At 41.1% G+C, this 23,538-nt stretch overlaps 1 protein-coding gene and 1 long non-coding RNA gene across 8 annotated transcripts in view; both read right to left on the reverse strand.

Moving 5' to 3' along the window:
• Window positions 1-11,093, reverse strand: part of LOC309647247 — a 57,900-nt gene extending 46,807 nt beyond the window's left edge. Inside the window, exon 1 of the long non-coding RNA XR_014255889.1 lies at window positions 10,797-11,093. This is a non-coding gene — a long non-coding RNA (uncharacterized lncRNA). The remainder of the gene's footprint in view (window positions 1-10,796) is intronic.
• The window catches only part of NCALD (neurocalcin delta), a 429,327-nt gene that overhangs the window by 374,966 nt on the left and 30,823 nt on the right, over window positions 1-23,538 (reverse strand). For 2 of the 7 annotated variants that reach the window (XM_082434362.1, XM_082434363.1), the window contains exon 1: window positions 14,489-16,199. The exons of the other annotated variants lie outside the window; for them this stretch is intronic. In XM_082434362.1, coding sequence (XP_082290488.1) covers window positions 14,489-14,700 — 212 coding nt within the window. In that variant the 5' untranslated portion in view covers window positions 14,701-16,199. Of the gene's footprint in view, window positions 1-14,488; window positions 16,200-23,538 lie in introns of those variants that run through there. 7 annotated transcript variants of the gene reach the window in all.

Below are 23,538 nucleotides of genomic sequence, written 5' to 3' on the forward strand. Positions count from 1 at the left end.
CCAAACTCCTAACTGTACTACAAGTCCTTTGGTAAAGTGCCCCACTCTTCACCTTGCAGACCCCATCTCCCAAAACTTGACCCCTCATTCATTACACTCCTGCCACTATGACTTCTAGCTGTTCCTTCAATCCATCACTTTCATTCCTGACTCAGGGCCTTCACACATGCTGATCCCTTTGCCTGGAATTATCTTTCCTAGATCTCTACATTGCTGGCTCTGCTCATCATTCAAGTCTAGTCAAATACTACTTGACCCCTGTCTTTAAAGTGGCATAACATCCTCCATCTCTATCACTCTCTATCCCATCATCTTATTTTATTTTTTGTTCATTCATCTGTATCTGAAAGTATATTGTTCATTCATTTGTTTGCTTGTTTATCTGATTATTGTCAGAACCTTCTGCTAGAGGGCAGGACTTAAAACACGGACTGAAGCATAGTAGGTGCTCATCAATACTTGTTAAATGAATGCATATGAGTCTTAGAATCTATAGACAGTCAGTGGTGAGTTCGACCTGGTAAGTCACAAACACTCAAGGTTGGGAGCCATACTGAACCTAGCAGAGGAAGCTGGCTGAGAGAAGACAGGGGCAAAGGTGAAAGAAGCCAGACAACCCCTAAGGGCTATAGGCCAGGGCTTCAGTTTCTAGTCATTTTCCTGCTGCAACTCGCATGTGGCCTGGCTGCTTCCAGAGACCCAGAAGCGTATGTGTCTTTCTCATGACAGCCAGCTAGTCCCTGGCAAAGTTAGAATTTGAAGATAGGAAGGATTAACTCTTCCTCTCATGAAACATGATCTCTATACCCAGTAGGTGGAACCCACTCTTTTGAAGACAGTCACAGCATGATAGCCTTCACTTTCCAAAAAAAGGGAGAACATAAGCAACTCTGCCACCCAGGATGCAATTTTCATTAAATAAGGCTTTATTTAAAGTTACAACTCTGCATTTCTTTAAAAGGTTACGGGCGTAACAGCAATGGGCTGTATCTACAGAAACAACTGCTGCCGTTTTAACAGTCCTTTTCTCACGCACCTCCTACAGCTAATCACTTGACAGCTTAAAACGAATATTAACTGCAATGCATAATTAATAAATTGGATTACTTTCCCTTTGCACATGCAAACATACAAAGCAATCTGCCACCAATTAAGGAAATCCCATCATGCCACGAGGCGTTAAATCAAAGTTAAAGAAGTGAGAAATTAAGACACAGAGATAATGGCAAACTTGCCCAAATATTATAAAGCACATCCAGCAAAGTGCCACAGCAGTGAGGCAAGACTACTGCATCTTCTGCCTCCAGTTATTCATGTCTTGTCAAATAATGGGAAAGACCTGATTGCAAACACATAGCCATTTCATTGCACTTCTCAAACCTTTTCAATAAAAATAGATCCCTGCTGCCACCCACCTTCTTTTAAAAAAATAATCCACCCAGGAAACAGTCACCTCTCTTCCAGTGACTTCACATGAAAAGTTCATGTGCTCCAGCAGCCAGCAGTGTTTGCTATTTTGACTTCTTACTTAAGAGTTCCATTATTCTGAACAATCCCAAGCAAATACCTTTATTTAAACTACCCCCAACTGACCTTTATAGCCTAATACTAGTTTCATCTTGGCAGTTTCCTGTAAGCATTCATTTCAAGACTGACCTGCAGAATTATCCAAAAACAATCCACCGTGTCATACCACAGTCTTTCAGAGAGCACGAATGCAGGGGAAAGTGGGCCAAACGCTTCGCTGAGGATGGTAAGGGTTGCCTCCTGAGTACAGCATTGTTCTCTTCCTGTCGGAGCTGGTCATGGAACTTCAGGGGACCTCAACCCAAATGGATTAACGTTTTCTTCTCAGAGGCTCGACAGGGCAGGGAATTTAGCAAGTGTTCCCACTAATCAAAGAGAACACCTTGGGAGTTTCATTTCACTTGGAAGGAAGGCCCTCAAATAAAAGCATGGGCTCCAGGGAGCCTCTGGGGGACACTAAAAGTCGGTGACCATTCCACACAGGGGGCATGAAGGGCTCGGGGCTCCCACAAAAACTGCAATCACAAGGAGATATCAGGACTGGCGTGTGTCATTCCTAATCAATGGTTGTCAAATTACATTCTGCCCGTGGGGTACGAGGAACTCGAGCTGAGACTAGGTCTTCAGCTCACTCACTAGGCATTAAGGCAAAGCTTCTAAGAGCGTGCAAAGGTTTAAGGGTTTGAGATACGGGAAAAGTGTTGATGTTAGAGAAGGTTTGGAGGTTTTTTTCTTTTTCTGTTTTGGTTTTTTTTCCCCATAGTGTGTTGTTCAGACTACCTGCATCATAACCACCTGTGGTATTTGTTAAATATTCAGATTCGTGGGCCCCTCTCCTTATGTTCTGAATCTAAATCGAGGGCAGGGGCCTGGTATCTGCATTTTATGCACACTCCCCAAGTTTGAGAACTGCTCCCTTAAGAACAGAAGCAATAAAGGGGCTCGTTTATGACCTTTCTCTTGGTGGTTCATCCCTTATTGTCAAAAAAAAAAAAAAAAAAGAACAAAATATTGTTTTAATAATGTTAGAAAATGTACTGTTTACAATGTCAATAAATCACACAAATGCAGTACGACCAGCCTAAGCCAGGTCTGCTTAGAATTCAAATGCATTAGCACATTACTTTTGAGGTTAAATCTCTCATGAGTCATTTGGTTTTCACTATCCCAACAAAGCCCCTTTCGCACAGAAAACCGCTCTTTAATATTATTAGTATCACACTGATGAAAAAAGCACTATCCTGTGGCACAAACAGTCCCTGGGCTTAAAAACAGTTTAGCTCATTCATGCCTATTATTGATTTAATGTTGAGGAGCTTTCAGATAATGGGAAGGTAAAAGCTCATTGGTTTTCCACACAAGCACACTCCTCTCCTCTCCGAATCTGCACTCCTTTTCTATTATTTCTCCCACTGCGTCAGTCAGCCAGCCAGCTAAAGTTCTGTGCCCATACTCTAAGCCGGACATCATGCTGATATTAGAAGATGATCCCCTTTTCATCATTAGAAGAAAAACAGCTAGAATACTGTTATGGACTGAATATTGTATCTCCCCAAAAAACATATGTTGAAGCCCTAACCCCCAATGTGATGGTATTAGGAGGTAGGGCCTTTGGTTAGACCAGGTCATAACGGTGGAGCCCCTATAATGGGATTAATGCCCTACAAGAAGAAGAAGGGAAAGAATTCTCTCTCCTCGTGGATGCACCAGGCAGCACAGAGAAAAGGCCATCTGAGCACACAGCACGATGGCAGCCATCTGCAAGCCAGAAGTGGCCCTCACCATACACTGAATCTGCCAGCACTTTGATCTTGGACTTCTCAGCCCCCAGAACTGTGAGAAATAAATGTGTGCTGTTTTAGTCACCCAGTCTATGACATTTTGTTATAGTAACCCTAGCTAACTAATACAGAAATCGTTTGGTAAATATAACAATTAAAAAAAGTTAAGGGCTTCCCTGGTGGTGCAGTGGTTGAGAATCCGCCTGCCAATGCAGGGGACACGGGTTCGAGCCCTGGTCTGGGAAGATCCCACATGCCGCGGAGCCACTAGGCCCGTGAGCCACAATTACTGAGCCTGCACGTCTGGAGCCTGTGCTCCGCAACAAGAGAGGCCGCGATAGTGAGAGGCCCGCGCACCGCGATGAAGAGTGGCCCCCACTTGCCACAACTAGAGAAAGCCCTCGCACAGAAACGAAGACCCAACACAGGCAAAAATAAATAAGTAAAATTAAAAAAAATTTTTTTTAAATAAATAAATAAATTTAAAAAAAAAAAGTTAAACGCTCATCTGCAAGCCCTTTACAAGGCACTGGAGAAACACTCAGCGGGGCATGGCTAGGGCTTTCTCCAACACCAAGCCTCGCGGAACCCACCAGCTGCTGGACCAATCCTGGAGGCAACAGTTTAGTCTATGAGTGGGAATGTGACCTAGTGGTAGCCAATAGTCTCGCTGAACATGTGTTGCATCCTAAATGTAACTTCACAACCCAATGCTCCCACCCCCTCTGTAAGGATACTCACTAATGCTACCACAGCCAAGTTAGCTGCTGGTTTTCTACCTCTAAGGGTACACACAGGAATAAAAAGGTATCACAGTACAGATGCCCACTTCACAATCCCTAGCTGTAAAAGCATCAATTCCTGCAACATTCAGGAGCAGTTCAGAATGTTCTAATTAGTCCATCATTAATTGGGTCCAAAAGCATTCTTATCACCACTAACATGGTGGCATCACAAAATACTGCCAAGGAATCATCAAATGCATTGAAAAGAAAACGTGAAGATGATGATGATGATGATGATGCCTACGATAATCTGTCCTGAGACACCTTCCCTTGGTGCTTATTATTTTCAAATAATAGCCCTTTAGATGGGCAGTTTTTTGAGAGGTAAAGCTCTCTTTGGAGACATGATTGACACATGAGCTCTCTGTCCCTACCAGAAATTGATACAAATTAAAAGGCCTCTTCAAATTGCAGCTTCTCCCCAAATCCCTCTCCAACTAAAATAGATATGGAGCACCCACACCCCTCCCACATCCCATTCCAAAGGGTCTAAATATGCAACCTCCATAAATGCTCCACAAAGAAAACTGATCCCTGTGTCTTGTTTAATACGTGAAATTACTATTTCTTCAGTCACTGCAGGAATCATTGTCTTTATGTTGGAGGCATCAGGAAAGAAATCAACAACTTTAAAAAAAAAAAAAACAAGAGAAAGGAGTCTTCGAGATAACATACGGTTGAATAGAAGGCTATTCAGTTCAGAAGACTTCCTGGCAATAAGAAAGTGAGCACTCCCTCCCGGCAGGGTGTATTTGCAATGAAGGGGCAAATTCACGTGAGCATTTGGCCTGCCTCTCAAGCCCTGGCTGCGGCCATTCCTACTACGGCTCTGATTCAAATCATTCTGTAGTCCATGAGAGAAGAACACAATAGAGAGCTAGATAAAAAAACCAAGAATTGCTACTGAGATGTGAACATCTCCTCCCCCTACTTCCAAAAGGGCAAAAGAAAAGTCAATGTGTTTCACTGCTTGTGCTTATTAACAGTGACTTTTTTTTTCTTCTGGTGCATAAGGAACAAAAAAATAACTGCAGGAGGCAATACTCATAAAAGAGAAATACCACCTGAGTGTCTCCCCGCCAATGAGTTCATAAAGTGTGACTCAACCCCGAAATGGTAGCCAGCCCCACAACTTTAACACTGAAGTTGTCTAATTAAATCTACACATCCAAGCCAAGAAGATACTTTCCTTTAACTGAAATAACCCATGAAGAGCAGACTGGTATTTCAAATTGACTCAGCATGATTTGGGCTTATCTTTGGCAATAAACAAACCGTTCTGGAACCCTTTATAAGCCTGCCCAGAACCAGTCACCGTGCGACGGCTGCAGTCATGAGTATAAAAGGAAGGTGCAGTGCCTCTGGATGGGGACAGCAATCCTTTCCTATGCAGCAGCTTAGAGTCCAACTGGGTGACCCAACATAAGGCTAAAGGACTCCTCTATTCTTTTTGTCTTTGTTTGACTCTTACTTTTAATTAAGCTAACATTTGTGTATTGTTTTAAAAAGTGAGATCGCACTATAAGGCTAAGAGGAAAAGAGAGCAGCTCATTACCCACCCCTACCCACTTCCCAGTCCCATTCCCCACACGTAACCACTCTCAACACTTTTTAACTATTTCCTATGATTGTAAACTCCTTATTTTTATGTTAACTGCTTCACTGCTATTTCTTGTTTCCTTTTTCTATTTAGACATTATCTACTACTTCCTGCTATCAGTGATTAGAATTGAGCAGTTACATAGTTTCCCCCCATTTCTCCAGCCCACCATCATCTTTATCTAGGACTATCACTCTTTCGATTAAAGCAATGTAGTATTTACATTGTTATGACTATGAACGCAGACTGCCTTGGTTCAAATCCTGCTTCCAACAGGCACAAGCTATGTAACCTTGTGTATCATTTTCCATGTTTATAAAATGAAAACAGTATTCACACCTACTTCTTGGGGTTGCTGTGAGGGTTAAATAAGTCATTGTGTACAAACACTTAAAACAATGCCTAGTACAAAATGAGTGCTCTCTAAATGCACAGTCAGAATAGATTTCCTTTCTTGTCCATTCCCTTTCGTTTTTGCCTCATTTTTCATTTACTTAATTTTCTATATAACTTTCACTAATGTATCTTAAAAACTTCCACAAAACTAAAATTCCTCTCACTGGAGATATCACATTACGTAGTATTTGTTTGCTTTCCTTAAAGACGTCCTTCTTGGAATGCTCCATCATCCTCTTACAATCTGCCCAAACTCCGTGGGCCTGATGCACACTTTAAATCATGCATTCTTTTCTCCTTTTACACAGTCCCATGTCCCAAGTCTTTCTCCCTCTTGATTTATATTCCTTTTTGATGGAGCACATCCCCCAGCATATTCCTAACACAAGGTATATAGGAGGTAAATTCCTTCAGTCATGTAACTTTGAAAATGTCTTTATTCTAACTTCACATGTGCCTGAAGTTCTGCAGAATATGGAATTCTAAGTGGAAATAATTTTCCCTCAAAATGTTGAGGGCAATGCTCCATCACCTTCTAACTTCCATTGTTTCTGTTAAAAAGTCTAGTGCCCCTCATAACTGATTGCTTTTTCTCTCTGAAAGCTCATAAGATTTTCCGTTATTGCTGGTTTAAAATTTCATTGTGATTTGCATCTCTGGTACTGGGCACCCAGTGGGACCTTTATTCTGGAAACTCATACCCTTTGGGGAAATTTTCTTGTATTTTTTCTCTTCTGATTTCCTTCCTTCCATGTTCTTTTTAGAATCCCTAGTAGTTGGATGTTGACCCCCTGAATTTCCCTCCATTGCTATTTTTTTCCCCATCTCTCGGTCTTTCTGTTCCACTTTCTAAGCATTCCTCAACTGTACTTTCCAACCCTTCATTTTTATTTCCACTCTCATATTTTAAATTTCCAATAACTTCTTTTGTTTTCTCAATATACCTTTCTTGTTAATAGCATACTGTTCTAGTTTAAGAAGTGCAATAGCATCTCTTATCTCTCTAGAGGTACTATAATCCAATTACTTTTGTTTTCTTCTGTTTCTTGCATTCTTTATTTTTCTACTAAATTCCTTTTTTTTTTTTTCCTCTTCATTTTTCTCTCCATTTTTCATTATGAGACTGTCCTCAACTATCTGGTCAGTTGTGGCTCTCCATTCACATTTAAGAAAGTCTCAAAAAAATGAATGAAAGTTCTTGGAGAGTGGGTAGAACTCACAGTGGGTGACTGGCAGGGACCTGGAATGTTGGGAGATTTATAGATGTCAGTATCTTTCCCTTTGCTCGTCAACTTCCTAACAGAAATATTCTCCCATCTCCTGAACTGCCTGTGCATATACATGTCTGTGTTGGGTGGAGAGGCAGGAAGTCTCACCCTAGATTTGCACTTAATTCAGAATTTGTCAAGCTCAGCACTATTGACATTTTGGGCCAGATAGTTCTTTGCTGTGGTGGCTTCCCTGAGTACTGCGGAACATTTAGCAGAATCTATCCATTAGATGCCAGTAGCAAACTCCTGCCAAGTTGTGACAACAACAAGTATTGCCAAGTATCCGCTGACTTGTCCCACAGTCTGGGAGCTCCTCAGTTCATACTCTCTAGGCAGTAAACTCCTATCTGTGCAGAGCGGAGGAAGGGTACTCGCCTAGCATCATGACTGGAGGGAGGGGATCCTTTTTAAGCTAATCCTCTTATCAGCCCCACCTTCAGAGGTATCTAGTGCCACCAATATCTGAGCCTGTCTGGGGTTTTGTGGCACAAATCAGCCTGCTTATTGTTGGCTACAGGCTTTAACCAAGCAGAAAAAACTAAAACCCAAATCAGTTATCATTTATCTATCTGCCTTCCATAACTCAAAAATTTGCTGGCCTCTTTTGTATGCAGTCATCTCCTTCCTTATTCTCTTTGTCCTCATAGGGTAATGCTGCTTAATCCTTTTTCTGACATTTAGTGATGTTAAGGATGAGGGAGAGTCCACAGTAAACACTGCATTTGGGGACCATGTTTAATCTGAAACCTCCCAATTCTTTGATTCTCAAATTCTGATAAGTGAAAAAAAGCTAACAATTGTCAGAGGCAAGGAAAATATCACCTAAGTATCTCTCATCTTAGTGTACAAGAACCTACACATCTTTGGTGTACATTTTATTAAAACACCAGAGTTTAGAATTAGAAAAATATACGAAATCACAAATATTTTACTAAGACCAAACCAGGACCAAATCTCACCACAACCCAGGTCTGGTGAAGCCTGGGTTATTCCGAGTTTGAACAAAGCTCTAGAACAGAACACTGTAACTACCAATAAATTTAATGTAAACAGTTCTCTTCCATATTAACACTTTCTACCTGGAGCATGTATCTCAGAAAGACACAGCTGGACCATCATCAGCCCTCAAAAGTCAAATGGCTCTACGAACTACTAAATCCATATACTTCTTTCCACACCTACAATCATCATCATTCTGGATCAAGCCACCATTATCTCTTATCTAGGCTCTGGCGTGGTCTGTCTGCCACCATTCAGTCCAGTCTGGTCCATTCTCCATCACAGTAATCTTTACAAAGAGCAAATAAGATCATTTCACCTACCCTCAACCTCCACCCCTACCTTAAAACTCAGTGGCTTCCCATTGCTCTTGGGAAGAAGACTGAAACCCTTAACATGCCTAACACTTCCCCACACGGCTGGTCCTTGCCCACCTCTCTAGCCTCACTTCTTAATGTGCTTCCTCTTGCTTCTTGTGCTCCAGCCACACTAACTAGCCTTTTTCCCAAGGTCCTTCCACCACTGGCCTTCATCTGTACTATTCCTTCTTTCCGGAATGCCTGGAATTCCTGGAATGCTATTTACCCACACATCCCCTTCAACTAGGTATTTCCTACTCATCCATCAAATTTCAACTCATCTATGGAGTCAGGAGCCTTCCCTAACTCTACAACCAAGAGAGTTTTTCTTATTGTATCTAAGACATATCATTCTTTGTCATCACAAACTCTTCTTGTCTTTATGCAATCCTTTGATTCATGTGCCTCTACTCCTCCACTGGACTGTAAGTAGGAGAGAAGGGATTGTGCCTGCCTAACTCATTGCTCTGTCCTCAAGCTTCGCAACTTGATATTTAGGAAAAACACAAAGTTACTATTTGTTGCATAAATGAATAACTTCATTAATTCCCATGAGTTAAAGAACTGTCCTAGGTGCTCTAGAAAGAACTACTCTTTAGTTTTTTAAGTGACTCTTTTCATTGTGATTGATCATTTTGGTTGGATAGTAGGAAATGCATTTTAATCATGAAGGGGATGATCAAATGAGTTGAGGGAGTTAAGTCAGAGATTGTTAGTTTCCAACATATCAATTGTCTCCTATCTATATCACTGAGTGACAAAGTGCCCAACTAAAATTACTTGCATTTCTCCAGTCTCCCTTACAGACAAGTGTGGTGAGTGATATTTAAAAAACAAAACAGAAGGTAAAGCTTTCAGTAAAGATGATAAGATGTTGACTCAGCTGGGAAGCATGGCCATTCACCTTTCACTTCTTTTCTCCATCCTTCTACCTAGAGGGTGGATGTGATGGCTCCAGCTCCAGCAGACATCTTAGACTAGAAGATTATCTCTTTTTTTCTTCCAGTTTTATTGAGATATAATCGACATATAACATTGTGTAAGTTTAACGTGTACAAAGTGATGATTTGATATACATATATATTGTAAAATTATTACCATAATAAGGTTAGTTAACACACCCATCACCTCATATAGTTACCATTTTTAGTGTGTACTGTGAGAACCTTTAAGTTCTACTCTCTTAGCAACTTACATCTCAACTTACATCTCAACTTATATCTCAAATATACAATACAGCATTGTTAACTACAGTCACCATGCTGTGCATTAGATCCTCAAAACTTGCATTCATCTTATAACTGCAAGTTTATACTCTTTGACCACATTTACCCACCCTGTGCCCCACCCTCACCCCTAGCAACCACCAATCTACTTTTTGTTTCTAAGAGTTCAGTTTTTTAAAAATAGAACTACCATACAACCCAGCAATCCCACTACTGGGCATACACCCTGAGGAAACCATAATTCAAAAAGAGTCATGTACCACAATGTTCATTGCAGCTCTATTTACAATAGCCAGGACATGGAAGCAACCTAAGTGTCCATCAACAGATGAATGGATAAAGAAGATGTGGCACATGTATACAACGGAATATTACTCAGCCATAAAAAGAAACAAAACTGAGTTATCTGTAGTGAGGTGGATGGACCTAGAGTCTGTCATACAGAGTGAAGTAAGGCAGAAAGAGAAAAACAAATACCGTATGCTAACACATATATATGGAATCTAAAAAAAAAAAAAAATGGTTCTGATGAACCTAGGGGCAGGACAGGAATAAAGATGCAGCCGTAGAGAATGGACTTGAGGACACGGGGAGGGGGAAGGGGAAGCTGGGATGAAGTGAGAGGGTGGCATGGACTTATATACACTACCAAACGTAAAACAGATAGCTAGTGGGAAGCAGCCACATAGCACAGGGAGATCAGCTCGGTGCTTTGTGACCACCTAGAGGGGTGGGATAGGGAGGGTGGGAGGGAGACGCAAGAGGGAGGAGATATGGGGATATATGTATATGTATAGCTGATTCACTTTATTATACAGCAGAAACTAACACACCATTGTAAAGCAATTATACTCCAATAAAGATGTTAAAAAAAAAATAACAGTTCAGTTTTCTTAGATTCTAAATATGTGAGATCAAACAGTATTTCCCTTTCTCTGTCTGATTTATTTCACTTAGCAAAATGCCCTCAAGGCTCATCCATGTCGTCACAAATGGTAGGATTTCCTTCTTTCTTTACAGCTGAATAATTCCATTGTGTGTGTATATATATGTATCACATCTTCTTTATCCATTAATCTGTTGACACTTCGGTTGTTTCCATATCTTGGCTATTGTAAATAATTCTGCATTGAACAAGGGAGTGCAGATATCTCTTCAAAATAGTGATTTTATCTCCTTTGGTTATATACCCAGAAATAGGACTGCTGGATAGCTCTATTTTTAATTTTTTGAGGAACCTCCATACGGTTTTACATAGTGTTTGTACCAATTTACATTCCACCAACAGTGTATAAGAGTTCCCTTTTCTCCATACCCTTGCCAATACTTATCTAGCTCTTGTCTTTTTGATGGTAGCCATTCTAACAGGTGTGAGGTGGTATCTCACTGTGGTTTTAATTTGCAGTTCCCTGATGATTATTTCTATTGAACATCTTTTTATGTACCTGTTGGCCATTTGTATATCTTCTTTGCAAAAATGTCTATTCAGTTCCTTTGCCCATTTTCTAATCAGATTATTTAGTTTTTTGCTGTTGAGTTTTATGAGTTCCTTATATATTTTGAATATTAACACCTTATCAGATATATAATTTGTAAATATTTCCTCCCATAAAAGCCTATGAGAACAGAAGTGTGCACTAAAGATGGAACAGAAAACTGGAACAAACCTGAGTCCCATGGACTGAGATGCAGTCACACCTTCCCTGGATTGACTACCTCCAGATATTTTTTATAAAAAACAAATAATAAATCCTTATGCTTCTAAGCCACCAAAGTCAGCTCTGTTCCCAGCAGCCAAACACAATTCCTACCTGATGTGATAGTTAATGAAAAGAAACAAATTCTACCTGCAAATACCTTACAAATTCCTGAGGGTAAGATAGATGGGCCCAGAGCCACAAGAAATCATCAGGGTTAATCAACTCCAACCAAATCCCTAAGGCAGTTGTTTCTAAGTGAGCCAGGGTATTTGATTATCCGTAAAGTTGCCAGTGACTGATAGACATTCCACCTCCCTCTTCATGATGAAAAGTCATTTCCTACTGCATTTCCAAAATAATCAATCACACGCAAAGAGAGTCACCTAAAATACAAAACTTGGATAATGCTCAGATTGGCTAATAATCTCAACATTAGCCATATAATTATTACAGTTGACCCTTGAACAATATATGGTTTTTGAACTGCACGGGTCCACTCATACATGGATTTTTTTCAATAGTAAATAATACAGTACTGCACGATCTGTGGTTGGTTGAATCTGCGGATGCAGAACCTCGAAAACAGAAGAACCACCTATACGGAGGGCCGACTATAAGTTATATGTAATTTTTGGAGGATTGGCACCTCTAACTCCCAGCACTATTCAAGAGTCAACTGTACTTTTGAATTCTATGAAGAGCACAAAGAAATTTGCAAATTCATTTACATGAAGTCAGCTTGATTTAAAAAGGAAGTGAGAGATAACATTAATTGAACACTCAGTCTGTGCCAGGCACTGTACTTTGTGGAAACCATCCTATGCAAAACTCACAACAGCTCAGTATGATAGACATTGTACTCATTTTATAAATAAGGAAACTGCAGGTCAGAAAAGGTAAGTGGCTTACCCAAGGCTTCTCCAAAACAAGTAGTAGGGCTAGGATTTAAATCCATCTGTCTCCATATTCTCTACTATTTCCACTATCCCATTCTACCTGTGACTGTGGGTCATTTGTAGAGACATGGATGGACCTAGAGACTGTCAAACTGAGTGAAGTAAGGCAGAAAGAGAAAAATAAATATTGTATATTAACGCATATATGTGTAACCTAGAAAAATGGTACAGATGAACCGGTTTGCAAGGGCAGAAATAGAGACACAGATGTAGAGAATAGATGTATGGACACCAAGGGGGGAAGGGAGGGGATGAATTGGGAGATTGGGATTGACATATATACACTAATATGTATAAAATAGATAACTAATGAGAACCTGCTGTATAGCACAGGGAACTCCACTTTACTGTACAGTACAAACTAACACAACATTGTAAAACAGCTATACCCCAATAAAAAATAAATAAATTAAATTAAATTAAATTAATAAATATTTGGTCTTCAACCCAGTTCTTGGCACAGAGATCCTAAAGCCTTTGGGATTTCCTAAATGATGAGAGCAAAGAGGTGTCTTTTGTTACGTTAATGAGGTGGCTTTTGGAAAGCCCCTAGGTCACCTAAGGATGGGGGCCGGTCACCAGAGGAACCAACCATGTGACTAGAGGGTTCCAACGTTCAGTCCCACTGCAGACTTCAGGAGAGAGAAAAGGGGCTGGAGATTGAGTTCAATCACCAGTGGCCAATGATTTATTCAATCACTCCTATGTGATGAAGCCTCCATAAAAACCCTAAAGGATAGGGTTCAGAGAGCTTCTGAGTTGGTGAACACATGGAGATGCAGGGAGAGTGGCACCCAGAAAGTACGGAAGCTCTGAGTCCCTTTCCACATACCTTGCCCTGTGCAACTCTTTTATCTAGTTGTTCCTGAGTCATACCCTTTTAGAATAAACTAGTATGTAAAAAGTAATCTAGTGAGTAAAAGTTTCTCTGAGTTCAGTGAGCCTCTCTAGCAAATTAATTGAACCCAAGGAGGAGGCCATGGATACCTCTGATCTATACCTGATCAGTCAGAAGCACAAGTCACAACCTGAACTTGCAATCTGGAAGGAGGGGGCTCTTTTAGGACTAAGCCCTTAACCTGTGGGATCAGTCACTACCTCCAGATATATAGTATCGGATTCAAATTAACTGCTTGGCGGTGTGGGGAAAAAAACACACATCAGAGTTGCTGTCAGAATTGGAGCCTCGAAGCCAGCAGTTACTATTACCTTGAGTGTGTGGTTGACTTCACCATGTCCTATTAATGAGCTAATGCTCTTCTTCACAGGATTTATCAGTTCTTGTGGGTTGAACTGTGTCCCCTTGACAAAAGACATGAAGATATGAAGTCCTAACCCCCAGTACCTGTGAATGTGACCTGATTTGGAAATAGGGTCTTTGCAGATGTAATCAAGTTAAGATCAGACGATCCTGAACAAGGGAGGGCCCTAATTCAATGACTGGTGTCCTCAGAAGATGGAAATCTGGACCCAGAGACACACAGAGAGGAGAACACTGTATAAAGATGGAGACACAGATTGGAGTGATGTGTCCAAAAGCCAAGAATGCAGAAGACTGCCAGCAACCACCAGAAGCTGGGAAAAGGCAAGAAAGAATTCTCCCCTAGACCTTCAGAGGGAGTATGGCCTTGCCGACACCTTGATTTCAGACTTCTGACCTCCAGAACTGTAAGGAAATAAAATTCTGTTGTTTTAAGCCGCCCTGTTTATAGTGACTTTTTTTTAGGGCAGCCTTAGGAAACTAACGTAATAGTTAACCCTGTTAACTTTTAAGGCTGTTTTGGCCTTAGCAGTAACCCGTCTGGTTAAGTGTGAAGTTATGCCCATGACATGTGACGTGGGGCGGGTGCACAGGTCAGACGGAGCCGAGAATGTGTCCAACACTCACTCGCCCAGTCCCGGAAGGCGCTGAGAAGGATGAGAGAGATGGCGGGTGGCAGACGGAGCGAGGGAGGCAGAACCAGGTGCGGTGGGCGGCTTGGGCTTAAGAACTGAGCTGGGCCAGTGAGATGCAAACAAGCAACAAGTGCTCAGGATGGTGATGCAGGCGTCCTCATCATTACTGCATCCAAAGACCTGGAGGACCTCCTTTTTTTCCATTCACCCAGAATGGGGCCATGTAAGGTAAACCAATTTAGGCCTGCGTTTAGATTTGAAACATCTGTTAGGTTTGAACCAGCTAAAACCCATTGAACAACAGCTGGCTCCAATTTTGTATTCTATACAATGCCTAAGTTACTGTTAGTGGGTTCATTAAGGGGATTAGCTGAAGCAAATGCTTAAAATCATTGGGGAGATAATTACTCAAAATGTACACCCCGAAATGTATGAAATTTTTAATAATACAAACCCAAGCCAAGAAAATATTCCTGTTAAAATGAAACTAATAGGAGATAATGGAACTGAAAGGAAAGTATCTCAAACTTGCTTTTCATTATTAGGCTTGTTTCACAGTGGAAGCACCCATTTCTAGATAGTTTCTAGGGAAAAAAATGAACATTTCTAAGATGATAATACCAACAGTAGTTATAACATTCTCTTAAACCAGTCACCTTTCAATGAAACCAGTGAGATGAAGTAAATAAATCTTGCCAAAGCTTCCCTCTTATTAGGGCGACCAACCTGTCCTAGTTTGCCTGGGAATGTCCTGGTTTTAGCACTGAAGGTCCCACATGCCAGAAACCCTTCAGTCCTGGGCAAACTGGCACACTTTGTCACCTCCCTCTAGTGAACAACAGTAATGGTCATGTGAGCAAGCATCTCAGGGAAACTGATGCAAAGATCTAAACTGTGTATTCAAAGAAGAACCTTATGAGGTGAATAGGTCCAAGGGATGAGTCTGAAAGGAGGCTAACAGGCTGAAGATCACAAGTCGCTTTTCAAGCACACTCACACTGCACACACTGGCTTCTCATGGACCACTCCCTGCGCTCACCCCTCTGCTCAGCCCTCACGGATCCAGGGCTCAGCCACAGGCCCTCTTTTCCTATCCACACTCATCTCATCCAGCCCAGGACTTTAAATACACCTCTATGCTGATGACCCCCAAATCTCTCGCTAGCTTTCCCATCTCTCCGGGTCCATACAACCAACTGGTGACTTATCCTCACTTGGGGTGTAACTGGTGTTTAACTTAACATATGTTAGTTTGCTAGGGCTGCCATAACAGAGTGCCACAGACTGGGTGGCTTAAACCACAGAGATTTACTTTTTCACAATCCTGGAGGCTAGATGTCCAAGATCAACGTGTAGGCAGGGTTTTTCTTTTAAGCCCTCTCCCTTGGCTTGCAGATGGCCATCTTCTCCCTAAATCTTCATGTCTTCCCTGTGTGTGTGTGTGTGTGTCCTAGTCTTTCTTTATGAGGACACTAGTATTGGATTAGGCCCCACCCTAATGACCTCATTTTAACTTAATTACTTCTTTAAAGACTATCTCCAAACATAGTCACATTCTGCAGCACTGGGGGTTAGGACTTCCACATACGAATTTTGTGGGAACACAGTTCAACACATAACACAGAACTCTGATCCACCAACCCACCTCCGCAATACCTCCTCAAGATACCCCTAGGCTTCTCCAGCTCAGAATAAAAGAAATCACCATCCACCAAAGCACTATACATAAAAACCGGGAATCATTCCTGAGTCCCTTCCCTCCTCCAATTCCCTCCTTATTTTAAGCCATCAGGACCTCACATTAGCTCTGCCTTTTCTCTACCTCCGTTACAACTACGGCTCTTTTCAAGCCACTACCATTACTTTTAAAACAAAATCTAATGAGTCTCGCTGCTTCATCTCCTACCCTCTACAGTTGATTTTTTTTTTTTTAACATCCTTATTGGAGTATAATTGCTTTACAATGGTGTGTTAGTTTCTGCTGTATAACAAAGTGAATCAGCTATATGTATACATATATCCGCATATCTCCTCCCTCTTGCGTCTCCCTCCCACCCTCCCTATCCCACCCCTCTAGGTGGACACAAAGCACCAAGCTGATCTCTCTGTGCCATGTGGCTGCTTCCCACTAGCTATCTATTTTACATTTGGTAGTGTATATATGTCCATGCTACTCTCTCACTTCATCCCAGCTTCCCCTTCCCCCTCCCCGTGTCCTCAAGTCCATTCTCTAGTAGGTCTGCATCTTTATTTCCGTCTTGCCCCTAGGTTCTTCATGACCTTTTTTTTTTTTTAGATTCCATATATATGTGTTAGCATATGGTATTTGTTTTTCTTTCTGACTTACTTCACTCTGTATGACAGACTCTAGGTCCATCCACCTCACTACAAATAACTCAATTTCGTTTCTTTTTATGGCTGAGTAATATTCCATTGTATATATGTGCTACATCTTCTTTATCCATTCATCTGTCGATGGACACTTAGGTTGCTTCCATGTCCTGGCTACTGTAAATAGTGCTGCAGTGAACATTGTGGTACATGACTCTTTTTAAATTATGGTTTTCTCAGGGTATATGCCCAGTAGTGGGATTGCTGGGTCATATGGTAGTTCTATTTTTAGTTTTTTAAGGAACCTCCATAGTGTTCTCCATCAAAAGCAACCACTTTTAAAATGTAAAAAAGAATATGCCATTTCCCGGCGTAAAGTTCATCAATAGCTTCCCACTGCCCTTATGAAAACTCCAAATGCATGACCTGGCTGCCAAGCCCCTGGTGCACCTGGGCAACCTCAGCTTAAGCATTTCCCCTTTGCCCTCTAGGCCAAACACTCTGACACACTGACCTCTCTGCTCCTTCCCCACATCAAGCTCATTCCCATCTCTGGGCTTCTGCACGGCTCTTCCTTCATCCTGCACTGTTCCTTGCCCTGCTATTCTCATGACGTGCTCCTTTTCATTATTCATAATTAAGTTTCAATCCTATTTCCTCAAAGAGGTTTTCCCTGACCATCCAACAAAATGTGATGCCACCATCATTCTACTCTATATGAGCGGTCATAAAATTCTACTTTAATTCTACTTTAATTAGAATCCTACCTGTAATCTTCTTCAATTCTACTTTAATTCTATTTTCTTGAGGGTAAAACTCTTGCCTGGTTTTGGCACCCCCATATTCCTAGTGCCTAGAAGAGTGGATGGCACAGAGTAGGTACTTTGTAAATATTTGCCATTTCTATTGAAGCCAATTAGTTACACATCCAAGGCAGGCGCCACTTTTCCTCCAGTGTGATTTAGGGAAAAGACACACCAGACACAATGGACTGGTTCTCTGGTGACTTCTAACCTGAAAACACGGACATAGCCAGAAGTCATGGATGCGTAGGGATTTGAGAAGATTGGCTTACCTAAGCTCCATAGTCTTAGTTTACATAAGTCACAGCTTACCTGAGTCCCACAGTCTAAGACACTACAAAAAGGTAAGACTAAGAATTAGGAATCAGGACTTCCCCAGTGGTCCAGTGGTTAAGACTCTGACTTCCAATGCAGGAGGCGTGGGTTCAATCCCTGGTTGGGGAACTAAGATCCCACATGCTGTGGGGTGCAGCCAAAAACTTGAAAAAAAAAAGAATTAGGAACCAAATAGGAACTAGCACAGGAAAAAAAATGGGTCCATTCACTACATCTAACATTCATACCACACTTGACAGCCCGTATTTCCCACCTATTATTTCACTCACCTGCATAGCAAGCCTGTGAGCCAAGGTCCTTAATCACAACCAGGGGGCCCCAAACCTGTACCAACCCCAAGGATGACTAAGTGCAAGGTGATTTCATTATCTCTTGCTGTTGTATTTGTGCCCTCTCTTGCACAATATCACAAGATGTTTATTCCATATCCCTTACTCCTGATAAGACTGACACACAGATGCTATTTCAACAGAAGTTGAGTCAGTTGTGAAGGCTACGGCCAGAAGTTCTGGATGAGGCTGGATACAGCTAATCTATTAGCACCCACACTCTGGCAATAGTCAATAACCTCTTTTCAAATTACCTCCTTATTCCAAATTCTACTCAATACTCTGTCATGACCTATATGGAAAAAGAATCTAAAAAAGAGTGGGTATATGTATATTTACAACTTATTCACTTAGCTGTACAGCAGAAACTAACACAACACTGTAAATCAACTGCACTCCAATAAAAATTAAAAAAAAAAAAGTACCTCCTTACTCTGGACTCTCATCAACTTATCCCATTATTTTTACTACTGAAACCTTAGTCCTCCTGCTTTTTGCCCCAACAGGATCTGCAGCCCTGACAGGTACATAGGTCATTATTTCCAAATTTAAAATTACGGCATAAGAAGGCTTCGCTCTCTCTCTCTCTCTCTCTCTCTCTCTCTCTCTCTCTTCTTTTCTTGGGCCACACCCCCAGCCCCACCCCCAGACAACACAATTCAGAATGCAATGCAAAGACAGGGCCACAGAACAGGCCGTGCACTGCAGGATTTCAAAGGACGCCATTCACATGATGGTGCTTCCTGCACAGACCTCTGCTGTACCCCTGGCAAAGGCATGTGGTGTAAGACAGTAAAATAAGTATAGTCTGTGCTTGGGGTAGGAGTTGGAGGCAGGGGATGAATACATCTAAGAAAATCTGCATTTAAATAAGGTCTGAAGAAGACTGAAAGTGAGAAAGAAGACTGGGATGACCTCTATTTGTCCTCCTAGGTGCCTGGAGACTTATCTTTGTGTACTAAATGAACTGGGCTCTCTTGCCCTCTGGCTTCTCAGTGGGTTCAAGCAATGGGAACCCAATGGGAATCAAGCACAGCAGAGATGTGAGAGAGGTCAGGATGAGAGAGAGATTGGGGTATTCATCCTCCCCATTTCTTCCCTACTGTCATCGTTTGACAGTAGTGCATCCCTCTACCCAAGGCCTTGGTTCTTGTCAGGTCTCCCTCTCCCACAGCCACTGTTCTCTCTGATTCCAGGAGCTTTTCCTCCCGTTACTCCTCTAGGTCTGAGGATTTTAACTACTTCCAGCAGTTTCTGGCCCTGAGGTGCCTTGTCATTCCTCAGTGGTTTCCCTTAACCTTGTTGACACCCTATAAATAATTCCTTAATTAAACTCTCACCAATCATTAACTGAGCAACTCTGTTAAGGCTTGTGTCAACTGAAAGAAACAAAGATGAGTAAAACCAGTCCTTCCCCACAGAGAGATTTCAGGACACCTAAATGATGTCCTGGGCATCTTTCTTCTTCTTCTGACACCAGCCCTGTCCTTCCAATGAGGAACGCATCTCAAACACTTGGAATTTAACCAACCGTTCCCCAGCCCCTGATACAGTGATGGCCATGGGACTCAAACCTGGCCAATCACGGTATTCATCTCCCCACCACAATGATTGGTTCAGGGATGATCATATGACCCAGGCCTGGCCAATCACTCATTACTCCTCCACCTCAGTAACTGGCTCAGGGATGAGAACGTGACCCAAGACGAACTTCATCCCTCTCTTGTAATTTTGTCAGAGCTTCTGTAAAAAAAGTCTCTCCTTTTTCTAGGGTTGCTAACTGCCAGGGTGATGTATGCCTGGAGCTGCTGGCAGCCATGTTGGCTTCCACGTGGAGAGAGCCTGCTGAGAATTAGATCAACACAGACGAAAGCAGAGATGAGAAGTAGAAAGTGTGAGAAAGACAAATTCCTCAGATTCTTTGAACACCATAAATGGGTCTCAATTCCACCCCTGGAATTTTCAGTTAGTTGCGCTATTTTGCCCAATTTGAGTTCGGTATCTGTCACTTGGAAATAAAACAGTCCTGGGTAGTAAAAATGGCCTGCATTGCTAAATCCATGCTCACCAATAATCCAAGGCACCTAAGACTTATCATAGGAAAGTCAATTCCTTAGAATCATTACAAACATCTTTGGGGGGAATGGGGTAGGGGCAGGTGGAAAGAACATTAAACTACAAAATGCTCAGATGAGACAAGAATCTTGGATCTTAACTTTTAAGGGATTTCTCCTACATGTTTTAAAATTTAAATGTATTAGTTTTAAAACAAGTAAATAGGAAGAGATTGGTCCTTAGCAAGAGACAGTAGGTTTATATTAAGATACAAAATTTGTCCTTGAAATGTGCTTTAATAGTTAAGCCAACTTGAAATTAAAACTGTGCCCCCCCCCAGAAAAAAAAAAAAAGGAAAAGGGAATTCCCCAGCCGTCCAGCGGTTAGGACTCGCGAGTCCATTGCAGGGGGGCATAGGCTCAATCCCAGGTCAGGGAACTAGGATCCTGCAAGCCACGGCGCTAACAACCACAGCAAAAAAAAATGTGCCCACACACATTTAGACTCGCATGTTTTCTTTTCTTTTCTTTTTTGGCCGCACTGCACTGCATGCAGGGATCTCAGTTCCCCGGCCAGGGAGTGAACCCACGCCCCCTGCAGTGGTAGCTCGGAGTCTTAACCACTGGACTGCAAGGGAAGTCCCTGGCGTGTTTTCTTAAAACTGCAAATACACTGAAAATAATAAAAAATAATTACAGCAGAAATTTAGTAATTCAGATGAAGGTCTGCTGTATTAGTTTAAAAGTCTAGGTTATAAAACATTTTAAAGAAATGCAATCATAAACCTTTCAAGAAAATGCTATAACGAGCCAGGCTCTAAAACAAATCTTATGTAATAGGACAAGAGCTATGAGGGTCCAGCTTTAATGAAGAGGATTTGTGATTTGTATGTCAAATTATTTGTAAACTCGTACGTTTCATTTTCTGTAACTACTTGAAAACAATTTGTTTTCTTAAAGAGTTTAATGTTCTCTGCACAACATTAGTTGCACTCTTTTTTTTTTTTAAACATCTTTATTGGAGTATAATTGCTTTACAACGGTGTGTTAGTTTCTGCTGTATGACAAAGTGAATCAGCTATATGTATACATATACCCCCATATCACCTCCGTCTTGCGTCTCCCTCCCACCCTCTCTATCCCACCCCTCTGGGTGGACACAAAGCACCAAGCTGATCTCCCTGTGCCATGTGGCTGCTTCCCACTAGCTATCTATTTTACATTTGGTAGTGTATATATGTCCATGCCACTCTCTCACTTCGTCCCAGCTTACCCTTCCCCCTCCCCGTGTCCTCAAGTCCATTCTCTAGTAGGTCTGTGTCTTTATTTCCGTCTTGCCCCTAGGTTCTTCATGACCTTTTTTTTTTTTTTTTTAAGATTCCATATATATGTGTTAGCATATGGTATTTGTTTTTCTCTTTCTGACTTACTTCACTCTGTATGACAGACTCTAGGTCCATCCACCTCACTACAAATAACTCAATTTCATTTCTTTTTATGGCTGAGTAATATTCCATTGTATATATGTGCCACATCTTCTTTATCCATTCATCTGTCCATGAACACTTAGGTTGCTTCCATGTCCTGGCTATTGTAAATAGAGCTGCAATGAACATTGTGGTACATGACTCTTTTTGAATTATGGTTGTCTCAGGGTATATGCCCATAAATGAACATAGATGCAAAAATCCTCAACAAAATACTAGCAAACAGAATCCAACAGCACATTAAAAGGATCATACATCATGATCAAGCAGGGTTTATCCCAGGAATGCAAGGATTCTTCAATATATGCAAATCGATCAATATGATAAAACATAGTAACAAACTGAAGGAGAAAAACCGTAGGATCATCTCAATAAATGCAGAGAAAGCTTTCAACAAAATTTAACACCCATTTATGATAAAAACCCTCCAGAAAGTAGGCATAGAGGGAACTTACCTCAACATAATAAAGGCCATGTATGACAAGCCCACAGCCAACATCGTCCTCAATGGTGAAAAACTGAAACCATATCCACTAAGATCAGGAACAAGACAAGGTTGCCCACTCTCACCACTATTATTCAACATAGTTTTGGAAGTTTTAGCCACAGCAATCAGAGAAGAAAAAGAAATAAAAGGAATCCAAATCAGAAAAGAAGAAGTAAAGCTGTCACTGTTTGCAGATGACATGATACTATACATAGAGAATCCTAAAGATGCTACCAAAAAACTACAAGAGCTTATCAATGAATTTGGTAAAGTAGCAGGATACAAAATTAATGCACAGAAATCTCTTGCATTCCTATAAACTAATGATGAAAAATCTGAGAGAGAAATTAGGAAAACACTCCCATTTACCAATGCAACAAAAAGAATAAAATATCTAGGAATAAACCTACCTAAGGAGACAAAAGACCTGTATGCAAAAAATTATAAGACACTGATGAAAGAAATTCAAGATGACACAAATAGATGGAGAGATATACCATGTTCTTGGATTGGAAGGATCAACATTGTGAAAATGACTATACTACCCAAAGCAATCTACAGATTCAGTGCAATCCCTATAAACTACCAATGGCATTTTTCACAGAACTAGAACAAAAAATTTCACAATTTGTATGGAAACACAAAACACCCCGAATAGCCAAAGCAATCTTGAGAAAGAAAAGCAAAGCTGAAGGAATCAGGCTCCCGGACTTCAGACTATACTACAAAGCTACAGTAATCAAGACAGTATGGGACTGGCACAAAAAAAGAAATATAGATCAATGGAACTGGATAGAAAGCCCAGAGATAAACCCACGCACATATGGTCACCTTATCTTTGATAAAGGAGGCAAGAATATACAATGGAGAAATGACAGTCTCTTCAATAAGTGGTGCTGGGAAAACTGGACAGCTACATGTAAAAGAATGAAATTAGAACACTCCCTAACACCATACACAAAAATAAACTCAAAATGGATTAAAGACCTAAATGTCAGGCCAGACACTATAAAACTCTTAGAGGAAAACATACGCAGGACACTCTATGACATAAATCACAGCAAGCTCCCTTTTGACCCACCTCCTAGAGAAAGAGAAATAAAAACAAAAATAAACAAATGGGATCTAATGAAACTTTAAAGTTTTTGCACAGCAAAGGAAACCATAAACAAGACGAAAAGACAACCCTCAGAACAGGAGAAAATATTTGCAAAT

The sequence above is a fragment of the Balaenoptera physalus genome, assembly GCF_965194825.1.
Source record: "Balaenoptera physalus genome assembly, chromosome: 17".
Classification (NCBI taxonomy): Eukaryota; Metazoa; Chordata; class Mammalia; order Artiodactyla; family Balaenopteridae; genus Balaenoptera; species Balaenoptera physalus.